This window comes from Pholcus phalangioides, unplaced genomic scaffold, assembly GCF_987345545.1.
Source record: "Pholcus phalangioides strain wild (caught in Gottingen) unplaced genomic scaffold, Ppha-v1.0 ptg000024l_1, whole genome shotgun sequence".
NCBI classification, from domain to species: Eukaryota; Metazoa; Arthropoda; class Arachnida; order Araneae; family Pholcidae; genus Pholcus; species Pholcus phalangioides.
This window is the reverse complement of record NW_028301616.1, coordinates 32,377,441-32,402,292: the sequence shown is the minus strand read 5'-3', so window position 1 is coordinate 32,402,292 and position 24,852 is coordinate 32,377,441. Positions and strand designations below refer to the sequence as shown.

The following is a 24,852-nucleotide window of genomic DNA, read 5'->3' as shown; positions in this document are numbered from 1 at the left end:
TTTTCTTGCAGCATAAGGGTTGAGATTGGTTATAAAATCTTAAATTTAAGTTTTTTTTTGGCGAATCCCCAAAAACACTACTTTATTGACTTAATGGGGAAAAGTTAATACTCTGTAAAAAATCTGGTATGAATACTAGTATTGGAGCCAGAGGCGCGGTGGGTGCTCGAGCACCCACAGTGCCTTTTATCACTGAACTGAGCAGTCCAGAATTCATAAATCAAAATCTCTTGTACAAAGATCGAGTCAAACACCCACAGGTTTAAAACTGATACCCCCAACATGGGTACAGATTATTGTGATGACAATCTTGGAAATTGTGTACTGTTGGGTGTAAATCTGCCATGCACTACTTACAATAGCGGGAAAACTTTTTGAAAATAGCCTACTTTATTGCTTATAACAAGTTTTCCCCGTTATTGCAAGTAGTGCATAGCAAATTTACTCCAAGAGCACACAATTTACAATTCACTCGTAAGATTCTCATCACAATCTGTGCCCATGGGAGGGGGGACTATCGGAAGTGTTCTAAACCTGAGGGTGCTCAACTTGATCTTTATACAAGAGATTTTGATTTATGAATTAATGCTGGACTGCTCAGTCCAGGGCTAAAAGACACCTCTGGCTTCGCCACTAGTATTCATACCAGATTTTTGACATTATGGACCAGGGTCATTATGGACTTTTACTGCATTTCCTTTGAGAAGTTCGATGAATTTTTGAATTTTTTTACTGTATTCAAGATTTGCATTTATTTTTCAGCTGTTTTATACTCAAAGCCATCATGTTCATTTGAAGAAGCGGTGTATTGAATACATGCAAAGACATAGATATTTATTTGAACATGTAAGTTTTTCAATAATTTTTGCTGTTTTGAAAAATATAGCAGTCTACATGTACAGCCAACGCTCTTTGAAAAGATTCACCCAATCGTTCCATCAAAAACAGATGTTGTAATGGGTAGTCGTTATGCGAAAACATTTAGGGCTTACCATATTGGTCATTATAATATTGAATGGTTGTTATAACAAACATGACTATAATATCGTCCCACTCATGTTAAAAGTATGGATGTGCAATGTCCTTGAGTGGGGGAAGGCAGAGGAAATGTTTACTCTGCCCATGTTACACTATAAAAGTTATTTTCCCAAAATGTTTTGTAACGTGTTTTTAATAAGAATACACATTCGTGCTTCAGGCAAAACTTAGGGACATAGCAAAATAAAGGACCCCCAACCGGCTGATAAAAAACGAAGTGAAAATTTACACACACATGTTCCTAGCATTGGGGGTTACAATATATCTCTTTGTTACACCAAAAAATTATTAGAGAAAAACGTTTTTGCAATGTAGAGTAAATTAATGAAAATGGTGAACATTTGTTGTGTAAAGGCACTACTGAGGGCTCATTAAAAGCTGAGCATATATTTTTTAAAGAAAAATAGTCCCAGATCATTTTTTTAAAGCATTTCCGAGAATTAATAACCTTTTTATATTAATATTTTACTACAATAGGAAGGTACTTCTCGGCCCCCAGTATACAGTGTTGTGTCACCTAAGCCTTTGGAATATTTGTCTATCTGTATACTTGTATTTTGTTTAGTACTTGTTAGTATATGAAAGTGTTTGCCATCACAGAAAAATTTATGTTTGTATACTCTGGACGGATCAAGCGATCCCTTGAGTAGAATACTGTGCCGAAATGCTAAATGCTAGGTGGTGACGGTAGCGCAATTGCATCTGACTCCATATGAATGAGACGTACTTGTAGATACATTATCTTTAATTATGATGCTATGTAGAAGATATTATTTACAGGTTACATATATTAAGAGAGAGAAAGACGACATTGGTGCATCTCGTGTGAGAGCTGGAGCTGAACTGATGTTCTCACACACATGGCCCTTCGGACCCTCCGAAGGGGCATCCGGTCACGTGATCATCTCGTGTTTCAGTACAGAATGTACTGAGATTCTTTCACGTGACCAGAGCGTGCTTGTTAAGAGAGAGCCAATGTACAAAGTAAAGTAATAATAATACATATAAGAATATATATTGTGGCTCTACAACTGTATTTATATATTTATAAATATTGTGGGTTTTTCTTTCTCCTTTCTTAATAAAACTATTATTATTATTTTCCATATTGGTAGACTTATGGCCGTATTCACCAAGCGCTTAAACTACAATCACTGGTTAAAGGATTAGAGATTCACACAGATTGTTTAAAATCGTGAATTTATCCAATCCGCTTTGATCTTCAATCTTTTCATATGTGATTGTAGTTTAAACACTGTCAGTGAATACTGCCTATAAATTTGGAGAAATATTTGTTCTTAGACACAAACTTTAGTAATATTGCATATAGAGAAAATTTTAGGTGCTAATGACAGATTTCTTACACAACCTGATGCTTGTCAAGCCATGAAGTTTGAACCATTATTTATGTCGATTATTTATATTTCAGTGTGTAGATGACTTTGATTGTTACTTGGAGCGCCTTTCTAATGATGAAGTGAGTTTATTTTATAATTTGTTTTCTTTCAGTTGATTTTTACTGGTTCTTTTTCTTTCTAAATAATGATATAAATTTAATTTTTAGGAATGGGCTGGGCCCATGGAAATGACAGCCTTGTCGTTGATGTACAGGTCTGTAGAATTTTTAGCTGTTTATTCAGTGAAATTAGTCAGTGAATTCACGATAAGTTGAACTCGTATATCTGTCCAAGTGGAAGTTTTCACGCGGCACTAGAACTGTTTCCTTATTTTAATGTTTAAATTTTCCCTTAACTCGAAGTATTCTTTTTCTAAGTTAGTTTTGGAAATGAGAATTTTTAAAAATATAGCATTTATAGCAGCAAAATTTAGCAGATTAATTTGCCTGCTTGCAAAAAGGCTGAATGACTTTTGAAAATAGTCTTGTATATGTTACTGCGGAAGTCTGCCAGTACCTGAACTGGATGGTCCAGCTGACCCGGCCATTATCCACAATCTGGGCTTTCATCAGGCTTTGGCTGTCCCTATGTATTGATTTGATACCTATATATTGGTCCCTATGATTCGAGGTCATCGTCACACTTTATAATTTGTTTCATTTATACGAGCATCATGAATGCGTTCGTTTCCATAATACAGAATGTGCGCGTCAGGACTTGACAAATAGTAATAAAATTCAGGTGCCAGCCTAATTTCTTAGGAGCCTATAATTTTTTTCCGAAAACAATGGTCAAAATATTTTTAAACTTTTCCGAGACCTGGTGACCCCCGCCCCTTCCTTTTTAAATCAAGAGACTACTGATATAAATTCTAAAAACCTTGTGTTGTCCTCAGACTTCTATTCAGCAATCACACATGGAAAGTTTGAGTGCTAATCCCAATTTTTTTAGTCGCCATGCTGACCTGCTGCCTGGGATTTATCAAGCCCCAATGTACGTCTAGTTTATTTCTAAATATTCTCATTCAATATAACTAAGTATGATTAAATTAAATATCTTTTCTTTTTAGAATTCTTCATTTCCAACAGTTTGACGCGTTTTACTAATACGATATTCATAAATAACAATGTTTTTTTAATAAATCGTATTTTTCCCCATTCTGAAATCCGAATTTCTGATAAGTCAAACTAACGATAGCTCTGAGTTTTTTGTCGGCCACTGCACATTCAACTTATCAAGATTTGACTGTATTTTCTATTTAGAAGTATTCTAAATATTTTTTCTGGTATTTTTAATTTTGAAGTCATTTTTTGCAAAATATAATTTTTTTTTTTTCACAATTTTTTAGACCACTATATTTGTCTTTATTTTTGCAGGGTAGACTTTATATTGTACAGGCATGTTGGCGAACCTCCTGTTAAAGCAACAAGCATTGACTCGAGTAAACAAGTGAGCATGTCAGCTTTAGTACGATAAATTATTTGCTGTGAATTTGTCGCCATTAGGTTGTATTAACATTTCCCTGATTCTTGTCAGAGAAATTGTTTAAAACTAATCGCTTTCGGTTGTTTATCAATTGATAAGTTATATAATTTTTTATTCAGAATATTTTTTCTTTACCTAATGGTACTTGCCATTTTCAGGTGGTTTTAGCAGAATTCTCTGGAAATCGGTACGATTGTGTTTACACAAAAAGTTATCTCACTGCTTCTGCAATTTGTCAATGTGAGCTTTTTTTTTTACTGAAATTGCGCACAAAAGGGTTTTTATTTGAGTACATGAGTCGAGTTTTGAATCCTCATTTTTCTCTAAATGAACAATTTTTTCTTTTTTTTTAGCAATCACTTATGAAGTTTTGTACAAAGAGGTGTTTGGATATGGTGAAGACATACATGTAGCTGTTGAAAAGATGCTGCATGATAAGCAGTACTCAAAACAACGCAAGAACAATTTGAGCAACCAGTCGAAACTTGGGTAAGTAACAATGTCTAATATAAAAAAAATCTATATTCAGTGAGGTTTTATTTCCCTTAATATTTTTGGTCGAGGGTTAACTTCCTAAAAAGATTTATTGTATATGGAATAAATTTAGATTTGCTGTATGAATGGAGCTCTGCATTTTTCATGTGTTGAAAGAAAAATGGTTGTTAGGAAAAAAATTTTTAGAGAGAAATTACAGAAGAGAATTATATAATCCATCGTATAGTCATATAGTTAATGTTGATTAAATTGTATGGATTATCATAGCTGCCAAGTCTCCTAAATTTTTACTCCTAGAGTCCTGAAAAGTTCTTGTATTCTCAAATTTTGACTGCAGTTGGAAAAAAATCCCTAATTTTGGAGAAGAAATTATTCCTAAAGCATTTATTTTCAAGAAATCCTTTCCCCCAAATGACATGGCATGCATAGACTGTCCCACCTATTGCATTAAATCACAAAAGTGAGAGGAATGTTTTCAAGGAAAAGACAAAATTCACCAAAAAAAGTGATTTTCTGCAAATGAGCTTCTGATGAATCATTTCAGCAAAATGACAGATTTTCTTTGTTGCAGTGATTTTTAATTTCAGTGTGGTAATATGTAATTCTTATTTTAACCTACTTTTTGTCAATTTCTAGCATGTCACATTTTTTTCAAGGAGGGAAAAATCCCTACAAGTTTATTTCCATTTATGAAAAATCCCTTCAATATTTGTGTGAAACATGGAATTCGGATCCGCATGAAAGTCTTTCTAATTTTTATTCTTTAAAATTGATGGCTATAGATTATTTTGTAGAAAATATTTAGAATGTTCTGAAATTGTGACACATATCTATTTTTTCTAGTGCATCTCAAGGTGAATCCAAAGAATCAGGAGAACTTGAATTGGTGACTTTTCCTTCATATAATTTCATAAGCAGGGTTTATTTTGATTTCAAATTTTTTAAACATTAAACTTTCTTAGTTTTATTTTTTGCACGTGTTGATCAACACTTCCAATTTCAAATTTTTGTATCATGATACATAAAATTCCGTTGAAAAAAATTGTAACAATTTTTCTCCGTAATCCTTGCAGGCTCGTATCTTAAGTAACCTATGAACAAGTATAAAAAAAGCTTTTTCATTATAACTTTTTTTCTGTTCATTTTGTATCCTATTGAGGACATTTCCTATTTCTCTTTAGCAACCTAAAATAACGTTTCTCGTGATCATAGATAGAAAGTTGGTGAAATTTAAAATTTATATATATATACTTGAACATTGGTTTTTTTTTTTTTTTTTCCTGAATTTTCTTTATAGCCGCCTTGCTCAGACATTAAAAAAGCTCTTGCACAAGGAATTCCTCCTTTCCCGTACAAGGTTGCCAAAACTCTAGATCCTAACATATATAGAAATGTTGAGTTTGATATCTGGAATGAAGAAAAGAAAGGTATATGTTTGAAAAAAACTCAACATGCATGATTAGTTGAGCTTTTCATTTGTTTCAAATTCATGTTTTAACTGTTTCTTGTGATGTTCTGCATTTTTAAACCTGTTACTTTTTTTTAATGAAGTTTTTTTAAAACCATTTAAGAATTTAGCCAGTAAAAAAATCTTCATTTGATAATTTGATATTAGTACTTAGATTTGTTAGTATTAGACTTATTTAAAAGGATGTATTCTAGTGCTGTTTTCATGTATGAGAATTTTGAAAATGCCCAGTCGCAAAAGGCTACGTTATTTCGCAAATCACAAAAAGCTGTGCATTTAGTTTAAATAGAAAGTGTTTAAAAAACTATTTAACAGTGTTTTTATTCACTATTATGAATAAAGAGTTCTTTCATTGAGAAAAATGGATGTACAGTGAATCTGGCTTATAACAATTTTTCGTCAAAAAACTCATGGAAAAACATTCTTAGCAGGAAAACACTTGAAACGGGAAATTTTGATGCAATAGTAAGAATTAAGTACATGAAAATAAGTCATACATACGAAATGGGAAAATGTTCTAACCGGAAATGTTATAAGTGAGATCCACTGTGATATGGAAAATTGTGTGTAAAAGATTTTTTTTCAGTGTTTATTTGTATTTAATTACCCAAGATTTTAATTTTTATCCCTTCATTTTTTTTTAGATATTTGTTTCCTATTTGTCCAGAAATAAGTTATTACTAATATGATACGCATATCTTGTTTAATGTAGGCTAAGAACATTTTATTTTTAAACTGGATGATAAAGTTGGTGCAGTGTGTATTTTTGTTTCCAACTACTTCATTATAAGTAATGTCTTATCACATATTCAGATCTGTTAAAATATTGATATCTGCTTTTAGTCGCTAAACTTTTCCAGATAACAAACATAGAGTACTCTCATAAACAAATGCATAAAATTCGCGAAATTAAACATTTTACTGTGAGGGTTGATTTAAAAATCTAGGGCGAGTTTTGCTATATATGTATGTTGTGTGGAAGTATTCATGGGTCATTGTGATCAAAGTCAAGGTAGGTCCTTTTGGATCCATCTTATTTCAAATGGTTAATAGTCTATAGCAGCAGTTCTCAACTGGTGTTCCACAGAGCCCTTTGCTCTCCTTCTGCACTCTCCAGGAAGGGTGGCTGATCGAGAGAAATATTTAAAAAAAAAAAGGAAAATTAAAAAAATAATAATTGCAAATCCTTTTTAGTAAAAATAAATCAATAACTTTGATGAATAATTAAGAAATAGGTCTACGGGACTCTGCCATACAATTTTTTTACTAAAAAGGGCTCCACGAGTCAAAAAGGTTGAGAACCGCTGGTCTATAGAAATGGTGAGTAGGTTAAATAAAATGAGCAATGTAGACATTAAGATGACCATATAAGATTTTTAGCAACAAACTAAATTAAGGGACAAGTCTGAATAGTAAGAATTTGATATATGAAGTTTGCACTAGTTCTGCGATAGAAACTATTACTTAACCATACATGTACCTCACAAGCATTCTTTTGGGAAATTTCTGAGTTTTTGCAGGAAAATGTTCGTCTGTATTTTTTATGTGTAGCCCTAAGGTGATTGTATTGTTTGTTATGCTTGTTTTGTGTTATACTGGTGCTATCACGTGTCTTCCATATTTCAAGTAAAATTTCTCCGGATTTTGGCAGAAAATTAGATCTTGTGCGAGCTTTCATGTTGCCGTGTCGTCAATAATTGCCGTCATTGTTAGGAAAAACACCCATAGAGGACAGCCGTGGTCATTTCCATAGAGAGCCGCCGGAAAAAAATCTTGGTGACCGCATTCAAGCAACTGGCAAAGACATGACTTTGTTTACGTAGCGTTTGTCTTATTATACTTTTGTAAAAATGCGTACAGGAGGTACGAACGAGTAGACATCCAACCAGCAATTATTACATTAGCATTTTGATACAGCTTTTCTCCCATTTTTGCTTTTTGCTAAAGTAATTTTTTATCTTGCTTAAACCCTGGTGGATTTGCAGAATGATTGAAACTTTCTACTTTTTTATGCCCTCATTGAGTCGTTTTTATAGCAAACGTTTTGTCCATTACTACACTAAATTTGTCTGCTGCAGTAGTTAATGAAATTTTTTTTCATTGCAAAAATGACTACCATGACATAACCCAGAAAGATTCAATAGTTCTTTAAATTATCTGTGAAAACCTATATTCTCTCTTCAGGTAGATGTATTTAGTATAGAACAGCAATTTAAATAGAATTTAGATTATATATTAGAGAGATATTAAGTTCATTTTATAAATAAACTTTTGTGATGTTCTATGAAGTTAAGAGAGAAAAATTCATTGTGTTAATTTAAAAAACGGTGTTTGAAACTTAATGGTTAGCATCAACATAATGTTACGCAATTCATTTAGATGTAATGTTTCGAATACATTTTCAGAAACTCTTAGAAGTGAGCAGTATATTGTTCCTGACTTAGCCGAAGGTGTCAAATGTAAGGTATGTTTTCCATTTATGGAATTTTTTTAAAGCATACACTACTATGGCAATTACTTCTGTAAACTGTCACATAAATTTCAGAGCTTCTACGTAGTATTCTATCTATGCATTACATTACTAGAAGAGCAAATCTAAGGTTAATTTCATGTTCGAAAACAGTGTTTCTATTTGATTTTTGGATGTCTTTGGTTTTTGTTTTGAATCATATGGTGTTATTAATTTCTAAGTTGACCCATCTTAGGCACTGCATTTATTATTTCGGACTACAAGTTTCAATTGCTGGTAATATGTGAATATTTATCATATACACACAATATAGGCTACCAATTAGTTTTTGTTATAAAGTAATACTTCACATTTACACTGTTTTGTCCTATAAAAATTGTTTTTAATTAGATGCATTTTTAGTAAGGCTTTTGGCATTGCATTCACTAAACAAATATTTAAAAAATAATATGGCCAAATGTGACCCGTAGTGTCCTATTGTCTGTTTTTGTTTTTTTACAAATGTCTTTTTTTTTTTCAATTAAGATATATTCTTGAATATATTGGAGTTTAATAATGAGTTTCAAAATAAAGGAAAAATGTAGAGCTTTAATTTCAGATCATTTCGGAATATCTTTGCATTGTAAACTTTGTTATTGTAAGCATAAAATATATTCTTCTGAAGATAATATATTCTGTTTGATAAGCTATTCCATTGAAACTATTTCTCAGGTTAATGTTTCAGACAATGGCAAGACAAGGCTATGTACTGGGCATGTGCAAGAACTGCACGATAATGAACAGATCACTGTGTATGTTGAGGAACTCTGTAAAAAGTATGATTTTTCTCTTCAGCTTCATTGTGTATGCATGCTTAAGTAAAAATCGTAGGTAACAATCAAGGGACCAGAAAAACGTATTGTTATAAAGAATTTATCGTTAAAGATAAAATGCATTAACATTATCAAAAGTGTATTGAAAACGGAGATAAATATCGTTGTGTAGGGTTTTCACTATATATATATATTTTGTTAGATAGAAAAAAACCACTTACTACACAGTGAAACTTTGATTCACAAACATAATTTGTATTGTGCTTGTAATCCAAAACATTCGTATATCAAAGTCGCCTTCCCTATTAGAAAAAGAAAAAAGCGATAAGTTCCATAACTGTCTCCTTTGCATCAACCACGATTCTTTTCAAATATGAATGACAGGTGTGTGTATATATATAATTGCTTTCATATAATTGGCTTGAGTGGTTTTTGGAATGAGCAAGGTTTTTTTTCAAAGCCCGCTTGAATTAACACACAGCAAGAGAGCAAGACAACCTTTCCTAGACTTGTGCTAAGAATGTAGTCAGTTGTGTCTTACCGAATGGATTAACATTGTCTGACAATTATTACAAGTCAAAGGTTAACCAAAGTTAATCAAAGTTAAATTATTGGAGGTATTTATTAATATAATATACAGGGTGTATAGCAAATACAAGGGGTGTATGGCATTTTATTGGTGAACCTTTGGCCTGCCAAATCTTCTCTGAAATCCTGATTCCTGCATACTTTTGCCGGGGTATTCAACCCCCCCTCTCCCCCCCCCCTTTCTGATGAAGCTTCATAGTTCCGTAATTTTTTTTTCTAATGTGAGAGCCTTTCTTTATTGCTTTGCCTCATATTTTAAAACGCTGAGTCTTTAACCCCTACCCATCAATTTCTGTCTACTATTTATTTTACTTAATCAGAAGTCCCAAGAGAAACTTTGGTGGGTCCGTGAGTTTTTGGAAGAGAAAATGACATGGGGATTCATTGCTTCGGCATAAGCTTTGATGGCTGGCATGCAAGGATTTATCTTGAGAATAAGGATTTATATACATGAGGCTGTTAGTGGTCTGTTATTTCTTTTAAACATTTCCCCTGCAGCTGAAGCGGGCATCTTCAGAGGAGTCTGGTACTACCAGGTGACGTCAATAACAATCTATAATAAGTGAAACCAGAAAAGTTAAGAAGAGCAACTCATGGCCATTCTGTAGTATCAGATTCATTTCTGATGTTCATTGGAACCCACCACAGCTGTAGAAAAAGCATCCGAAAAAATAGGCCACGACCTAATAGCCTTATAAGGCTAATAACCACGACCTAATAAGTCCTTATTCTGTATTATCTCATTGTCTGTGCATTGCTATATACAGAATATTTTGTAAAGGAGGAGTTCGTGGCCTTCATTTTTTTGGCACAGGGGGTCCGTGGAAAATGCCTTACTGGCAAAAATGTTCCATGGAACATAAAACATTAAGAACACTTAGTCAAACCTCATCCACTAAAAAATAAAATGAAAGTCAAGAAGAAATTGTTTAAAAATTTGAAATGTAGAAAATGGAGTTCAGAAAAAGCTTCCAATCCTTCATAGAAAAACTCAGCTTGTTCCCCCTTGTGGGGCGGGCGTGGGCCCCACAGTGGGAATTACCGCTTTAGGATCAATGGTGTGCCAGTAAAATTCCATATCCTCGTTTGCTATGTACCTTGCATATTTATTTGTATTTGGTCATTCATTAAAATAATGAAAGAAATCCTCCCCAAAGAATGCTTCTGCCCTACCCGGAAACTCATTAACCACTTCACGATCAACGATGTAATATTGTGTCCAAACACCAGTAGAATAAATTCAAACAAGTTCTTTTTTCTCTCATCACAAAGCTTTGTTGTAACCCTATAAATTTTTTTCGCCTCTTCGTTTTTTTGTATATCCTGATAGCAATTTCCCTCACATATGATGTACTTTTCTTATAAGAATAAAAGAGAACAAGTAGGGTGAAGGTGAAAAGAGAAAATTACCTTAGACCTCCATTCTTATCAACTTATCTATTATACTATTTTACTCTTTAATTTGTTTGTTTTATTCTCTTCTACATTTTTTTTCTTTTTTTCATTTTTCTAATTTGTGGTTAGGTTAGGGCAAGGTTACTATATTTATCACTGATTCATCAAATTGAGAGCATTCGAATTTCTTGCCAATCGCTTCACGATCAAAGGGGGTTAAGACAGTTCTGATCACATGACACTCAACAGGAAATTCTAATATGCAATGCCTCTTTTAGGCTAGTCCTCGTGTATAAGGCTTTGATATTAGCATCACTTGTATTGAATTCTGATAAATAAATATTCATATTAAGTGAGAAATCTCCTGGTTTATTGAGTCAAAATCTCTTAAAATTTGTCTTAGAATTGTTACACAACTTGCAAAACACTTGTAAACAGTTATTCATCTGAAATTCTACTGTATCTCTAATTTCAGGTGTGTGGTCAAGGAAGACAAGATTGAAGTGATGCCGGTGCCAGCGTATAAAGGTTGGAGGGTTTATAAATTTTTTAATGTTTTTTTCAGCATTGTGTGTGAAATTTAATGATTCAATTTAAATTTTTCTTTTTTTAACTGTGTTTGAAACAGACATTCATTTCAATAACTATACAAATACAACGCCACAACAGGCAAATTGCCCAACGAGGTGGCTGACTTAAGAACATCATGGATCCCCGAGCCATTTTTTGGAGGCCCTACCTACTACTGCTACACCAGACATGCCCCCCCCCCCCCCGCGGAACCCCCCAACGAATCGGTACATGCGGGAATGTACGTGTAGTGAAACCTGACGTGAAGATTTTTGTATCTCTGTAATGCTTGTTATGTGTAGTGCTGCCATCGGCCACCAGTTTTTCTAACTATGAGTGAAGTGTTATGATTGAATAATTTATCATTGTAGGACTGTTGTTCTCTGTGGCGAGACTTTTTAACGGGGAGATCGGCTCGCATTTGCGCCTTGAAGTTGGGAGAAAACCAACTTCAGCCGACCACCACTGTGGGGTTCGAACCCGGATCTTCGCATCGCGAATCCGTCCTATAAAAAAAAGTTTTTTAGTATTTTAAAGATATTAACTAGAGATGAAATGGATATTTGGCCTTTTTCCGAGTATTTGGTTCAGTTGAATATCTGTGAATCTAAGCACAACAAACTGATTTTAAAAATCTTATTAATTTGCATTTTTCGCACAAGTTAATTTAATAATTATATTTTGTGTAGTGCCTTTCTGTGCTAGAGGTTATGTCAGGTTGTATTTTTAGGATAAGTAAAACATGAAACGAAGAATGAATTATACAAGTTCACTAACTGAAGGATGTTACCTAGACAAGAAAATGCATTGAGCGACACTGAAAGGGGCAAGAACATCTAGAGTAAAAAAATAAGTCGTAAATGTTATGATGCACATTAATACTTGAGAGTAAATAATGGTTGACATTCTTTTAATTAGATGTAAAATTGTAACAAGTGTTAAAAAAATTGATTCTGTAAGTACAGGGAAACTTCGGCTAACAAATGCCTTGTAGCTTATGCATTTTCCTCCTAAGATTTTTTTTCATGATTTTTCTGCTTTGGTTAACGAATACAAATGCATCTAGCAAACATTTTCAATGAATGTGAATGCACACTAAAATAAAACAGCCACATCGTGAGCTGAATTTTTGCACCAATCTTCAGGATTACTGTTGCTAGGACCAGATTAGTTCATGCCCACTTCAGAATCTTTTTTTTTTTTCAGATGTACTTTTCTTTCTGAAATTCTTTGAACCATTTCATATGAAATAAAAGATTCAGCCGAAATAGGCTATCTTTTTTTTCAATACATTTTCTATGTTTTCAGAGCATGCGTTCTTTCAGTGCAGGACTCTTAGCATCAAGCTGAACAGTCTGGGGATTATCTTTTCCATCTGCATGTGTCAAAGAAATGATCTGACCAGTTCAAAAATGAATGGAGTCACTTATGAACTTGATTGGGTTGTGTCAACACGAGCTTTATATTCACAACCAACAACAGTTTTGGCTACTATAATGTGAAATAAATAAGATCTTCATCTCATCTTCCTGTAGATTCTCATTTATACACCTTTGAAGCTGTTCACTTCAGCCTTAGTTAAAGTTTAATTAGTTTATCTTTTTATGGCATTCCTTGGTGTTTTAAAAACTTATCTTTAAATTTTGGACAGAACCTGAAACGAATCAAATGATTTTCCATAGAAACCTATAGAAAATCACATTTCAGCTAACAAACACGATTCTAGAATGAATCATTTTTGTTAGCTGAAGGTATCACTGTAACATTAAAATACAATATATCGTTAAATTTCATTGTCAGTATCATGGCAATAAAAAAATTTTCAGCTATCAGTTTTTTTAATATTTAAATAATAAATAGCATAATTGAAATTCAATGTCAATCAAATTCACCAATAGTTTTATTTGTAATTGTGAAAAATTTCAAGAAAATTAATATTCAGCATTTGGCTAAATCACTATTCGTCCCATTCCTAATATTATTAACTCCACTTATTTAAATGTTTAAAATTAGAATTGTCAAACTGTATAACAGTTTTTTTTTTTTCTTAGAACATTATACATTTGTTTTAGCTTACTAAAGAATATTTTTTTCCAGCGTTGACATGGCATGGTGGAAAAACATATCGTGTGAATTCTGATGATCGCAAAACTGAACCAGGTAATTTTTAGCTTTCTCAAATATTTCTCTTAAATATTTTTTTAATTATGTGTGACTATTATAATCTACATAATCACTGTTTTAAAATTCTCTTTAGATCAAAAGAGCAAGAATAAGCCTGGAAAGCGTTCTCCTGTCTCGGTAAGTTATCTTGAAAGCGACATCTAGTATATATTCTTTTCTTTGCAAAACGGTAAGAAACCTAAATTTCTTAAGGCATATCCACAGTAATCTTAGTTGTGGCTTTTTTTTTTTTTTTTTAATGTCTTCCATGGCAGCAGATCGAGCGCAGTAGGCCTTTTTAAGGTCCTGGGGGGGAGGGGGGGAATTACACACAGTCAATTCAGAAAGGGTCTTGTTAGGGAAACCTTGGCATGATTTTTTAAAAGAGAAAGAATGACAAGATGGGTCTTTCACTCTTGTGATGCATTATGTGGTCCAGAACTCCACCTACAAATTTCTAGGGGTGATCATACATGTCAAGACAAATTTTGTAATGGAATCTTGAGTAGAAACATGATTATTTAATCGGAAATTATGTTGGCAATGGGAGGACTGCCGTTGAAGCAGCAATATATCTAGGCTGCTGGATGAGCCGTAGTGGGTCTGTGAGATGCTCTGCATGCTCCCCGGACCTGAATCCCACTAGGCTACTCCGGGGGCCATTTGAAATCATTAGTCTATGGCACATCAATGGAAGAACATTTTGCCTAGATTTTTGTTGCTGCTGACAAGACTTACTCAACACCAGGCCTGTACACCATTCCTTTTCATTTGCGCAACAGTACCATCTGATGCCACTTTGAGCTTCTACTGTGAGTGCTCGCATAGCCTGTTACATAGGTATGTTTCATTTTCCCTAATATTTGTGACCTACTGCTGTTTCTTTACTGTTTTCTGATTGAATAAATGTACTTTTCGACCAAGGTTTTCATTGCAAAAGTTATTTGTCTTGACATGTATGATCACGTTTAAAAGTTTGTCTGCTGAGTTTGACCACCCTGTATAACACAAATGTTTGCTTATGTTAATTTCTAAAAACAGCTAAGCAAGCAAAGTATTTATTTTCCCCTTGAACTTAGGGATTAGTCTGTTCATATGTTTACTTGAAACAAGTTATTGAAATAATTTGTTTTTTATGAATAATAGTTATAGCATAAAGCTTTGTTTTTTATATATATTTGCTTTTCAAATAATTTTCTTCAGGTTTCTTGGAACGATTGTCAGGATTCTCAGTGGATACCTCCACCTGTAGATGCTGCGACTGCATTGGCTAATAATGGCTCTAAAGATAAAGCTAAAGAACAAACAAAACCAAGGTTTTTGTTTTTAATATTTGCTGATGTATTTAACTTATAAACGGTATCTTTTCTATACCCCCTTACATGGTATTTATATTCTTTCAATTTGCAGCTCTGGTTCCTTTTATTCATCTTTGCCGAAAGGTCAGTTTAGACAGTACAGCAGCTCATTTTCAACGCCAAAATCGACATTTAAGAAACAAGGATATCATAAACCAAGATCATCATTATCAATGGTAATTAGATGTAATTTCTTCATAGAAAATGTGGGGGTTTCTTGTGTGTGACCAGCAGTTGATTATATGTAGTTATTCTGTATTCCAGTGATTCCCAACATGGGCGTTAATGGCCCCTTGGGGGCAATGGAATGTTCCAGGGGGCGGTAGAAGCTACGGTATAACATAGGATCCTATGGGTTAGATTATGTTGGGGGGCGATGGGATAAAAAAGGTTGGGCAACTATGCTTTATTCACATGATAAACTTTATTTGTTGAACAAATTACTTTAATAAGAGGATTTCTTTCTCTTCCCCCCCCCCCTCACCATTCAAAACCAAGTACAGGTTGTTGAGAAATTGTGATTATTATACTTTTAAACTGTGAGAATAGAGATGTATCTTTTACTTTTTGTAAAAGAGTTGTCTTTTTTTTTTTTTTCTTTAAAAAAAACTTATTGCAGGCAAATAATAAATATAAAGACACATGTTTTGGCACTCATGGGTGTCTAGACCTGCCAACTCTCCAGATTTAGGAGAAATGATTTTTCATTCTTCCTGCTCTTTGGATTTTTACAGAAAACTAGATTTTACGCGAGTTTTCACGTTGTCGTGATGTCAACAATTGCTGTCATTGTTAGGAGAAACACCCATAGAGAGCAGGACAGCCGTGGTCATTTCCATCGAGCAACCGGAAAAAAAAAAATCTTGTTGACCGCATTTAAGCAACTGGCAAAGACATGACTTTGTTTGCGTAGCGTTAATCAGCAATCATTTATCCTGGCTAAGCTCTTGGTAACCGAAATTCCTGTATAATCTTTATTGTATTCCATTAACAGCCATGCGGTAAACACAAGTTTTTTCATCAGCAGCTTTGTATTTTGAAGTTTTTTAATTGTTTCCTCTGATTAGTTACCTCCCTCGAGAGAATCTACGGATTTCTGGATTTCAAAAGTTGGTAGGTCTGGGTGTCATTTTCAAGGTGAAAACAAAGATTCTGTACTGTATAGGGGAAAAGCATGGCCATAATGAGTGTGTGTTGGGTCTAGAGTTGCTTTGCTGTAATTCACTTCTCATTTTTAACATCAGTTTTCACCTGTTGATAATGATGTTGTAATTTACTTGGCCCCATCGAATTTCATTCAGGTGCGTTTATGAAATGAAATCATGGTCGGGCGATGGTATAAAGAGCATTGATATTTCTTTCTTCTAAATCATTTACCAATAAGTAGTTTAGCAGTTTCCTAAGCTCGTTATTTGTGAGCAATTTGAGTAGTTTAATGGTTAATAAACTAATTATTATATTTTTACCCTTTAAGGGGCATTGGCAAAATATCTTGTTTTCATAACACTCTTATTTTATCACTGGAAACCTCAGATATTTTATAAAGTTGATTTCTCAATAGAAAACTTTTCCCTATACCCCTTAGTTTGCCAACTTGCTGAAAATCTGCCTACTTCATTGAGAAAAAGATATGGCAGTTTGAAGGGAGATTTGTAAAGTCCCCCATTTCATACATGACACATAATTTATTTGTTTTAATTGAGTAATTTGTTTATAATATCCATGTATAAGGATCCCCATGGTTTAAGCTATGATCACATTTTTTCACAGAATGCAAAAGAAGTATCTACTTTCACAAAAAAAAAATACAGGAGGTACGAAACAAGTAGACATCCATCCATTAATGCTAAAGGAATTTTTTATCTACCTTAAACCCTGTTTTTCCCTTCCCCACTTAATTTTTGGCAAAAAGAGGTTCCTTACACACATTAAAATACGTTAACTAATGTTTTTCTCCTACAATTTTTAGTTCCCTAAGGCCATGTGTACTTATAAATAATCTGAAGACCTGTAAGGCAAACACACAAAAACCAATTTCGAGACGATTACTCATTAAATTTGAAATTCTTTAGCACTATACTATATAGCGATGAATTGAGTGAAATTTCACAGACAGGCGATTGAACATTGAAGAATGTTCCGATTAAACTTTTATTTTCTTTTTTGTAATTTTTTTAATTTTTTTTTTTTTTACAATCTGAAAATACCATCTAGTTTACAGTTAAAGAGGATTCTATGAATCTTGATTTTAAATATATGGTAATTCATTTTGTATTTTTTTTTTCAAACATTTCAGACATCTTACAAAGAGTTTTGTGCAAGTCTTCATTCTACAACTAACTCTGATCTCAATGAAGGCATTCAGTCTACGCCAATGGCTACTGTGCCAGGTGAATATTCTGTCAACAACAAATTGTTTCATGTAATCATTAAATTATGGTTTGTAATATACATTTTTAAATTCGGTAATTAAATTTGAAATATTTATTTTGCAGTTCATTATGTTACTCAGAATTTGATAGATTCTTCTTCATCATGCTCTTCTGGATACCACTCTTCTAGCTCTCAGGTTAGTATTGCATGGTTTTTCCCCCAGTACAGTCAAACTTATGGTAGATAATTCAAAACTCAAGGGTTTAAAATTGTCAGTCCCAAGGGTGTCGGATATTGAGATTCTATTGTATAAAACCGATCTGCATTTTATTGTTGAAAAGAATCGTGGCGGTTGTGTGGAAGATGTTTGTAAATCATTTGAGTTTCCATTATTTCCAGAGTTGTTTGGTTAAAACCAAGGTTTAAACCAAAGTGGTCTTTTTAAAATAAAACCAGTTCGGTTTTTTTCAAAAAGTCAAATAAAAGTAACCTAAATATAATTTTTTCCTTGAAAAATACCATATTGGTTTATTATTAGCCAAAATTTTTCATTTTTATCGCATTTTATATTCTTGGGGTATATCTTTAAACGGCATAAGATGGTGTAAGTGGTTTTTGTTTTTTTCAAAAGTCTCATAAAAGTGTCCTGGATATATATTTTTTTCCATATGAAGTATCTTGGGGGCCGTTCAAGTATTATGTCATCGATGGGGGGGGGGGGGGTTCAGATTTGCTGAATGAATGAAAACGGACCTCATAATTGGGCCTTGCATTATTTTTTTTTATTTTTTTTTGCAATCATGAAAGAGGAAAGCGTATCGTATGTCTGTGTGCAGAAGTTTATATTATTTAAAAAGGCTTTTCTAATTGACTTCCAGTAGTCCAGCGATTTTGATAATCGGGCACACCCTGGTCTGATAAGTGCAAGATTATTGAGAATACCAAAAAGGCCCTTGACTCGAATGATAAGCTACTTTAAACAGAGCTGAGTAAATACCTGAAACAGTCAAAAGCTATTAGCCAATAATGGTTCGTAAGCCCCAACAATGACTTTTGTAATGTTTACTTTGGTTACCATAGTTCATGTTACCCATGTATTATAAATATTCTATTTTACGTTATTTTAGCTGTTTATGATGGTTTGCCACTTCGATATTTCCAATATGTGAGGAAAACTGGGCAGCGCCATTCATTTTTGTTAGCATATATTTATATAGTGCTCCTCATCTAAAAGTTTCTTCAACCCTTGGATCAACCATGACATTATCCATCTGAAAAGAATTCCATGTGATGTCTCTAAACTCAAATTTAACTACACTACACTCAGAAACAAAATCTCGATCTCCACTCGTAACCTCAAAGACGTTATTTCTCTCCACAATTCCAACTATCTATCCCACTCATTGCCTACATATCTTAAAACAAATCCCTCTGAATTTTGGAATTTTCTCCGCCCCAAATCAGCAGGTACCTCGTTGTTCAAAATTTCCAGCTCGGACCTAACCTCTCCCCTTGATCTTGCCTCCGAGTTTAACCGAGCCTTCTCTTCTGTTTTTTCCTCTGATCCCCCCCCCCCCAATACGTCTTTTATGATTCATTTCATAACTCCGGTCCCATCTCCCTTTCTAAAGCCGGTCTAAAAAAACTAAAACCCCACTCTACTGGCCCCAATGGGATCCCCAATCATATCCTAAAATTCTGCGCCAGTGAAATTTTCAACTATCTCCTCATTATTTTCAACGTCTCACTGAATACGTCTATCTACCCTCTGACTGGGAAATTAATAAGATAATTCCCATCCATAAAATTGGTTCACTGTCCCACCTTCTAAATTTTAGATCTATCGCAATCACCTCCTCTTGCTGCTAGCTCTTTGAACACATAATTGCTGTGAATATCTGTACCCACCTCAATTCGATTAACTTTCCCTAGCCAACATGGATTTAGATCATCGTTATCTGTATCTACCCAATTAACAATTTTTATACATGACTTAACAGACTCCATTGACAAAAACCTTCAATCCGATATCATTTTCCTAGATTTTTCCAAAGCATTTGACAGGGTGCCCCATAATAAACTTCTACTAAAATTTTCAAACCTTGATCTAAATGTTCAACTATTGAAATGGGTGGAGGCCTTCCTTATTAACCATAGCCAGTTTGTCTCGCACGAGGGCCAGAACTTTCCTTTCCTTCATGGCAAGTCTGGCACATCCCAGGGCTCGGTCCTCTCGCCATTATTATTTCTAATTTACATAAATGATCTTCCTGACTCCATAAACTGCGGTATCAGACTCTTTGTTGATGACTGTCTCATCTATAAAACAGTGTCCAATCTTTTCGACCAAGAATCTCTCCAACACAACCTTAACATTATTTCCGAATGGTGATCAACCTGGGAATTACCCCTCAATTTCTCAAAAACTGTTAAAACTTATGAAAGTTACCCGTAAAAGAATCCCCACGACTTCCCTTATTCTATAAACGACTCTTTGATCTCTGAGGTTTCACATTATAAATACCTGGGTATTATAATCTCTTCCGATCTCCGCTGGAACCTTCACGTTGATTATATCTTTAATAAATGTCTCCAAAAACGTTTTCCTTCGCCGTAACCTGAAACACTCCACCCGTCATGTTCGTCACTTGTTCTACCAGACATATATTCTCCCTGCCCTTTCCTATACCTGTGAAGCCTGGGATCCCCATACTCAAACCAACATAGACAAATTAGAATCTGTCCAAAATAAGTCCTTGTTTCATTTTTAACTGTTGGTCTTCATGTGTCTCCATAACGGAACTCAAGCATAAACCGCTCTCCTCCCTTCGACTTATTTCTCGTTTAACTTTTCTTTATAAAATCCTCCATGGGTTTTTTGATATTGACACTTCAAATATTCTAATCAAACCTTCACATTTCTCTGTTAGACTCAATCATTCCCAAAAATTACCCCATCTTTGCTTCTTCAGATTGTCACAAATTTAGCTTTTTCTCATGAACTATTATCGAACAACCTACATAAACCTACCTGTTCTTAACCTGGAACAACCTACCATCAAATATTGTAGATTGCACTTCGATTTCCTAATTCTCTTATACCGTCAATCATCACTTTCACCATATATAAATTCTGCATCCTCTTGTATAGGCCTCGGCCAATCAATATTGAATAAATAAATATTATATGTAACTCAATTTCTGAGCACATCTTAAAGCAATATTTTTTCCTATCGTAGAACACTAGTGGTGAAAATTCTGACATGCAGTATCAAACTGTCTTTAACAATCATTCACCTGTGGTGGAGATCCCTCAAGACCAGCAGTGTTATTTACAGTTTCATCCTGGTTATGACCCTAATGCTTCGTATGCAAGTGCTCGAGATACCATCCCGGTGAACAGCGTTGGTTCTGCTGCTGCAACTAGCTTGCCCTTGCAGATACCGAGACCTGCCTCTGTGAAGAATGGACAAGAGGAAGGAAATTATCAGGCGGCGCAGTTTCCTATTTTGTCGTCACAGGTCACATTATTGCCCTGTTCGCTGTATCATTCTGGATATATTTTTTGTGGTTCAGATGGGCAGCAGTTGCCAATAAACATTTGGCCATTGCCACCTCAAAGCGCCATGCCTGAGCTACAACCTGGTGAGCATACACATTATGTTTATTTTATACTTTTCTTATGTTGCATATTTAAAATACAGGGTAATGGGATTAAAAATATTCAAAAGTTACAGTAAAGTTCTCATAATGCGAGAACCACGCATGGGACGTTCCAGAGTTCTGTTACGCAGCACACTTCACAATTGGAGAGGTTATGAATTTATTGCTGTTGTGTCATTGTGAACTTTTGCTACTCAAACCAGACTCCTCATAGCAATGACAAAGTTTTAAGGGAGAAAGATCACGATCGGAATCTGCAGTAACATTAGTCTGCAATAGAACACTGCTTTTGTGACTTATTTGTGTTATGTATCTTTACTTTCCAAACAACTCTTGTACTGTATTAAGATTTTTTGAAGTTACAGCTTAGAGCAGGGGTCTTCAACCTTTCAACCATGACAGGCTAAATTGAAACTTCCCATGGGCCACCAACAGGACCCCAAGTTGAAGAGGGGACAAAAATAATTGAAGACTTTTATTTACTCTGAAATTATTTTTATCAATGTATCTTGAAATCATTTCTTTCCATAATTATTCAATTAGTCTTTTATTATGGAATAATTTGTCAGAAATGATGAAATTATATATCTCATTGACCTATAAGTTTTTTTTTTCACTAATTCCAAAGTTATTTGTTTCAAAAATTGTTTCTTTCATTAATTCTGAATTTCATCAATTTGATCCAGAATTATCTTTTATTAATTCTAGAATTAATTGCTTTTTAATCTTTTCAACCATTTTCTGAAGATGATCGGTGGGCCACGACAAAAAAGTGCTGAGGGCCAAATGTGGGCCTTGCATTGAAGACCCTTGACCTAAAGGGAACATTGGCACTAATGGAGTAAAAGTGTGCAGTGGAATTCTCATGAAAAAGATTGATATATGGATTTGATGTCATGGCATATCTGACTTCATTTGCTTTGCGACACCTTTTATCTAATGAAAGCTTTTTTTTTCCTCCCAGGTATGTCTAGTATGCTCTTGAACACTCCGCCTGCAAGCATGTCTCCTCCAGTGACTCAGGTTCTGACCAATTACATGCAGGCCCACATGCCTCCTCAGTACAGTACTTCATGGGCGCCTGCCATGCATCAGAATTTTCTGTCAGCTGCTGCCTCGCCAGCTGTTCTGAGCGAGATGCCTTACTCGGCACCGATGGTGACTCCCCCGTGGAGTCCTCCTTCCAATTTTGTCATTCCAGCCCAGCAATGTCCTGTTCCAAGTGTGGCTCCACCGATATTCGCTCATGATCAGCAGTGGTCCGTCCAGAGCATTTAAGAAGGAATATTTTTTTTAGAAAAAATGACTAAGAAATTTGTATAGATGTTCCTTTTTATATATATATATTATAAAACTATTTTTGAAATATTTCTTAGTCGCTATATATACATTATATGTATTATCGTTTCATGTGGATTTTTCTACTTTTATGAATCTCGAACATTTATCTTTATATTATATATATATATGTGTATTTTTTTCATCACTCGTGACATTACAGATAAGAGGGGTCATTATGTGCCTTAAACACAAATTACGGTTATTTTGTAACTGTCCGTTTGAAATATTTTAGAGAACAGTTTGATGAAACATTCCTTTTCCACTGTTATAAGTTTTTGCCCGAAACAATTTTATATAGACTAGACAAAAATGTTTGTGTGCTTTTTTTTTTTTCGTTCCTTTTTTTTTTTTTATTTGTCTGAAGGTCTTTCAGTCAGTTACGTTTTTGTTTTTTGGTTTTTTTTTTTGTGTGTGAAGTTTAAGATGTTCCGGTTTTTTTTTTTCCGTTAATATAAAAATGTTCTTGTTTCTGAAAGTATTTACTAGGTGTTTTCTTCACATTTGATGTTACTCTTATTACCCGTTGAGGAGAAATATACGTTTTCAGACCTATAAATGCTACTACATTCGAAAAGTTCCGAGACTTAAATTATTACAGGTGAACGAATACAGGTAGAGCCTATTTGGTGTTTCCTTGGAAGTAACTACCTTGTGCAATTATGTATTTTTGCTATTGTTCATACAAAGATATAAATGGATTACTAGCCTTTTTTGTCATATCCTCCAGTACCTTCTTCGCTGCTCTTCAGAACCTGAAAATTGTTGCCATTTTCAAGCAAACTGTATCATAGGAAAAGGGGGAAAAATCACATGCTGCAAGATCAGGGGAATAATTCTGATATTTTCAGGTTGTGAAAATATTAGAATGTGATGTTTCGATGAGTAATCTGACTCCAAGAGGGATTTGTGAGTCTAAACGTCTGTGTGTATGATTTGGCGAAGTGTAAGCCACCAGATCTTTCAAAGACCAAGTCGTGGGTGATCCATCACGACAATGCACTGGCTTGCAAGTCCCTCCTGGTGTCAGATTACATCTGCCAAAACATCCCATTCTGGTACTTCTACAAATAATTTATTACCCTGATCTTGCTTTATGTGACTCTTTCCTGTTTTCTCGAATAAATAATTTGCTTCGATTTTCAAGTTCTGAAGAAGTGCAGCGATGAAGATACTGGAAGATGTGACAAAAAAGGTTGCAATCTGCATTTACATCTTTGTATCAACAATGGCAAAAAAGCATAATTGCACAGGGTAGTTACTTTGCAGATAGAGCCTGTCTGGTATTTCCATTCATTCTTCCATAATAAAATGTCTCGGAGTGTGTTTTAAATGTAGTAGTGTACATCTAAACAAGTGTGTTCTCATTTTGTTGAAATTTATATATTCATGTTTGTGTTTGAGCTTACTCTGAGGTTTGCAAGTTAAAAATAATAGTTAAATGTAGTTAGCTATTGAACATAATACAATTGAATGAGCATTTATGTGTGAATCTAAGCCACACACATGCTCATAAACAAATTCTAAGCTGATCTTAAATGCTATCGAAGTCTATTTTGGAGCCTTGAAATGATATTAGAGAATGGCATTTTATAAAAAATTCTTAATTTGCATTGTCATTGAATTTCAATTGGTTATAGGGAAATAATTTTTTTTTTTTTTTTGGTGAAATTTATACATTTGTGTGTATCGTTTCACTTTAGATTCAGATGTTTTACGAGACATGTTTATCTTTAATGTAGTGTTTAAAGGAAGACTACAGGCATTCCGCTTTTTAATGATCCTTTTAACGCTTGTTTATGGCATTCAATTATATTGGTTTCCATGCGTGGTTTGGTTGGGGAAAACTGGCAGGATTACGTATATAAATTGAATGCCATCTTTAATAGGTGCCATTTTTAACGGGGGAAATGAAATAAGTGCCTTGCTTTTTGTATTTTAAAAAGTGCTTTTTTTAAAGAAAAGGGAAAAACATTTCTTCTGCTATGTTAACAGTATGTTCAAATGCATCACAAAAAGCTTTGGAGTTTGGATTTTTTGAAAATAAATGTTTAGTTCTTGTTCACTTATTTTTTCTCCATTTTTCATTTCAGTGTTTTGTTCATTCAGTTTTATTTGAGTTTTGTTTATTGTCTGGATTGTTTATGATCTTGATTGGCGATTCTCTAACTTTGCTAAGTCCAGTGGCAAAGTTCTGGCACTTATGCATGCACTAGACTAGAATATGTTGTGTGTATTA

At 34.1% G+C, this 24,852-nt stretch overlaps 1 protein-coding gene across 2 annotated transcripts in view; it reads left to right on the top strand.

The window, feature by feature from the left end:
* The window catches only part of LOC149069257 (uncharacterized), a 33,307-nt gene extending 8,614 nt beyond the window's left edge, over positions 1-24,693 (top strand). For both annotated transcript variants that reach the window (XM_089251000.1, XM_089251001.1), the window contains exons 2-20: positions 763-846; positions 2,468-2,515; positions 2,603-2,649; positions 3,812-3,884; positions 4,079-4,160; positions 4,274-4,409; positions 5,259-5,301; positions 5,713-5,842; positions 8,289-8,347; positions 9,065-9,168; positions 11,624-11,676; positions 13,816-13,878; positions 13,976-14,019; positions 15,085-15,197; positions 15,292-15,415; positions 17,536-17,629; positions 17,735-17,808; positions 20,852-21,257; positions 22,240-24,693. In XM_089251000.1, coding sequence (XP_089107126.1) covers positions 763-846; positions 2,468-2,515; positions 2,603-2,649; positions 3,812-3,884; positions 4,079-4,160; positions 4,274-4,409; positions 5,259-5,301; positions 5,713-5,842; positions 8,289-8,347; positions 9,065-9,168; positions 11,624-11,676; positions 13,816-13,878; positions 13,976-14,019; positions 15,085-15,197; positions 15,292-15,415; positions 17,536-17,629; positions 17,735-17,808; positions 20,852-21,257; positions 22,240-22,553 — 2,091 coding nt within the window. In that variant the 3' untranslated portion in view covers positions 22,554-24,693. The remainder of the gene's footprint in view (positions 1-762; positions 847-2,467; positions 2,516-2,602; positions 2,650-3,811; positions 3,885-4,078; positions 4,161-4,273; positions 4,410-5,258; positions 5,302-5,712; positions 5,843-8,288; positions 8,348-9,064; positions 9,169-11,623; positions 11,677-13,815; positions 13,879-13,975; positions 14,020-15,084; positions 15,198-15,291; positions 15,416-17,535; positions 17,630-17,734; positions 17,809-20,851; positions 21,258-22,239) is intronic.
* The last annotated feature ends 159 nt before the right edge of the window (positions 24,694-24,852 follow it).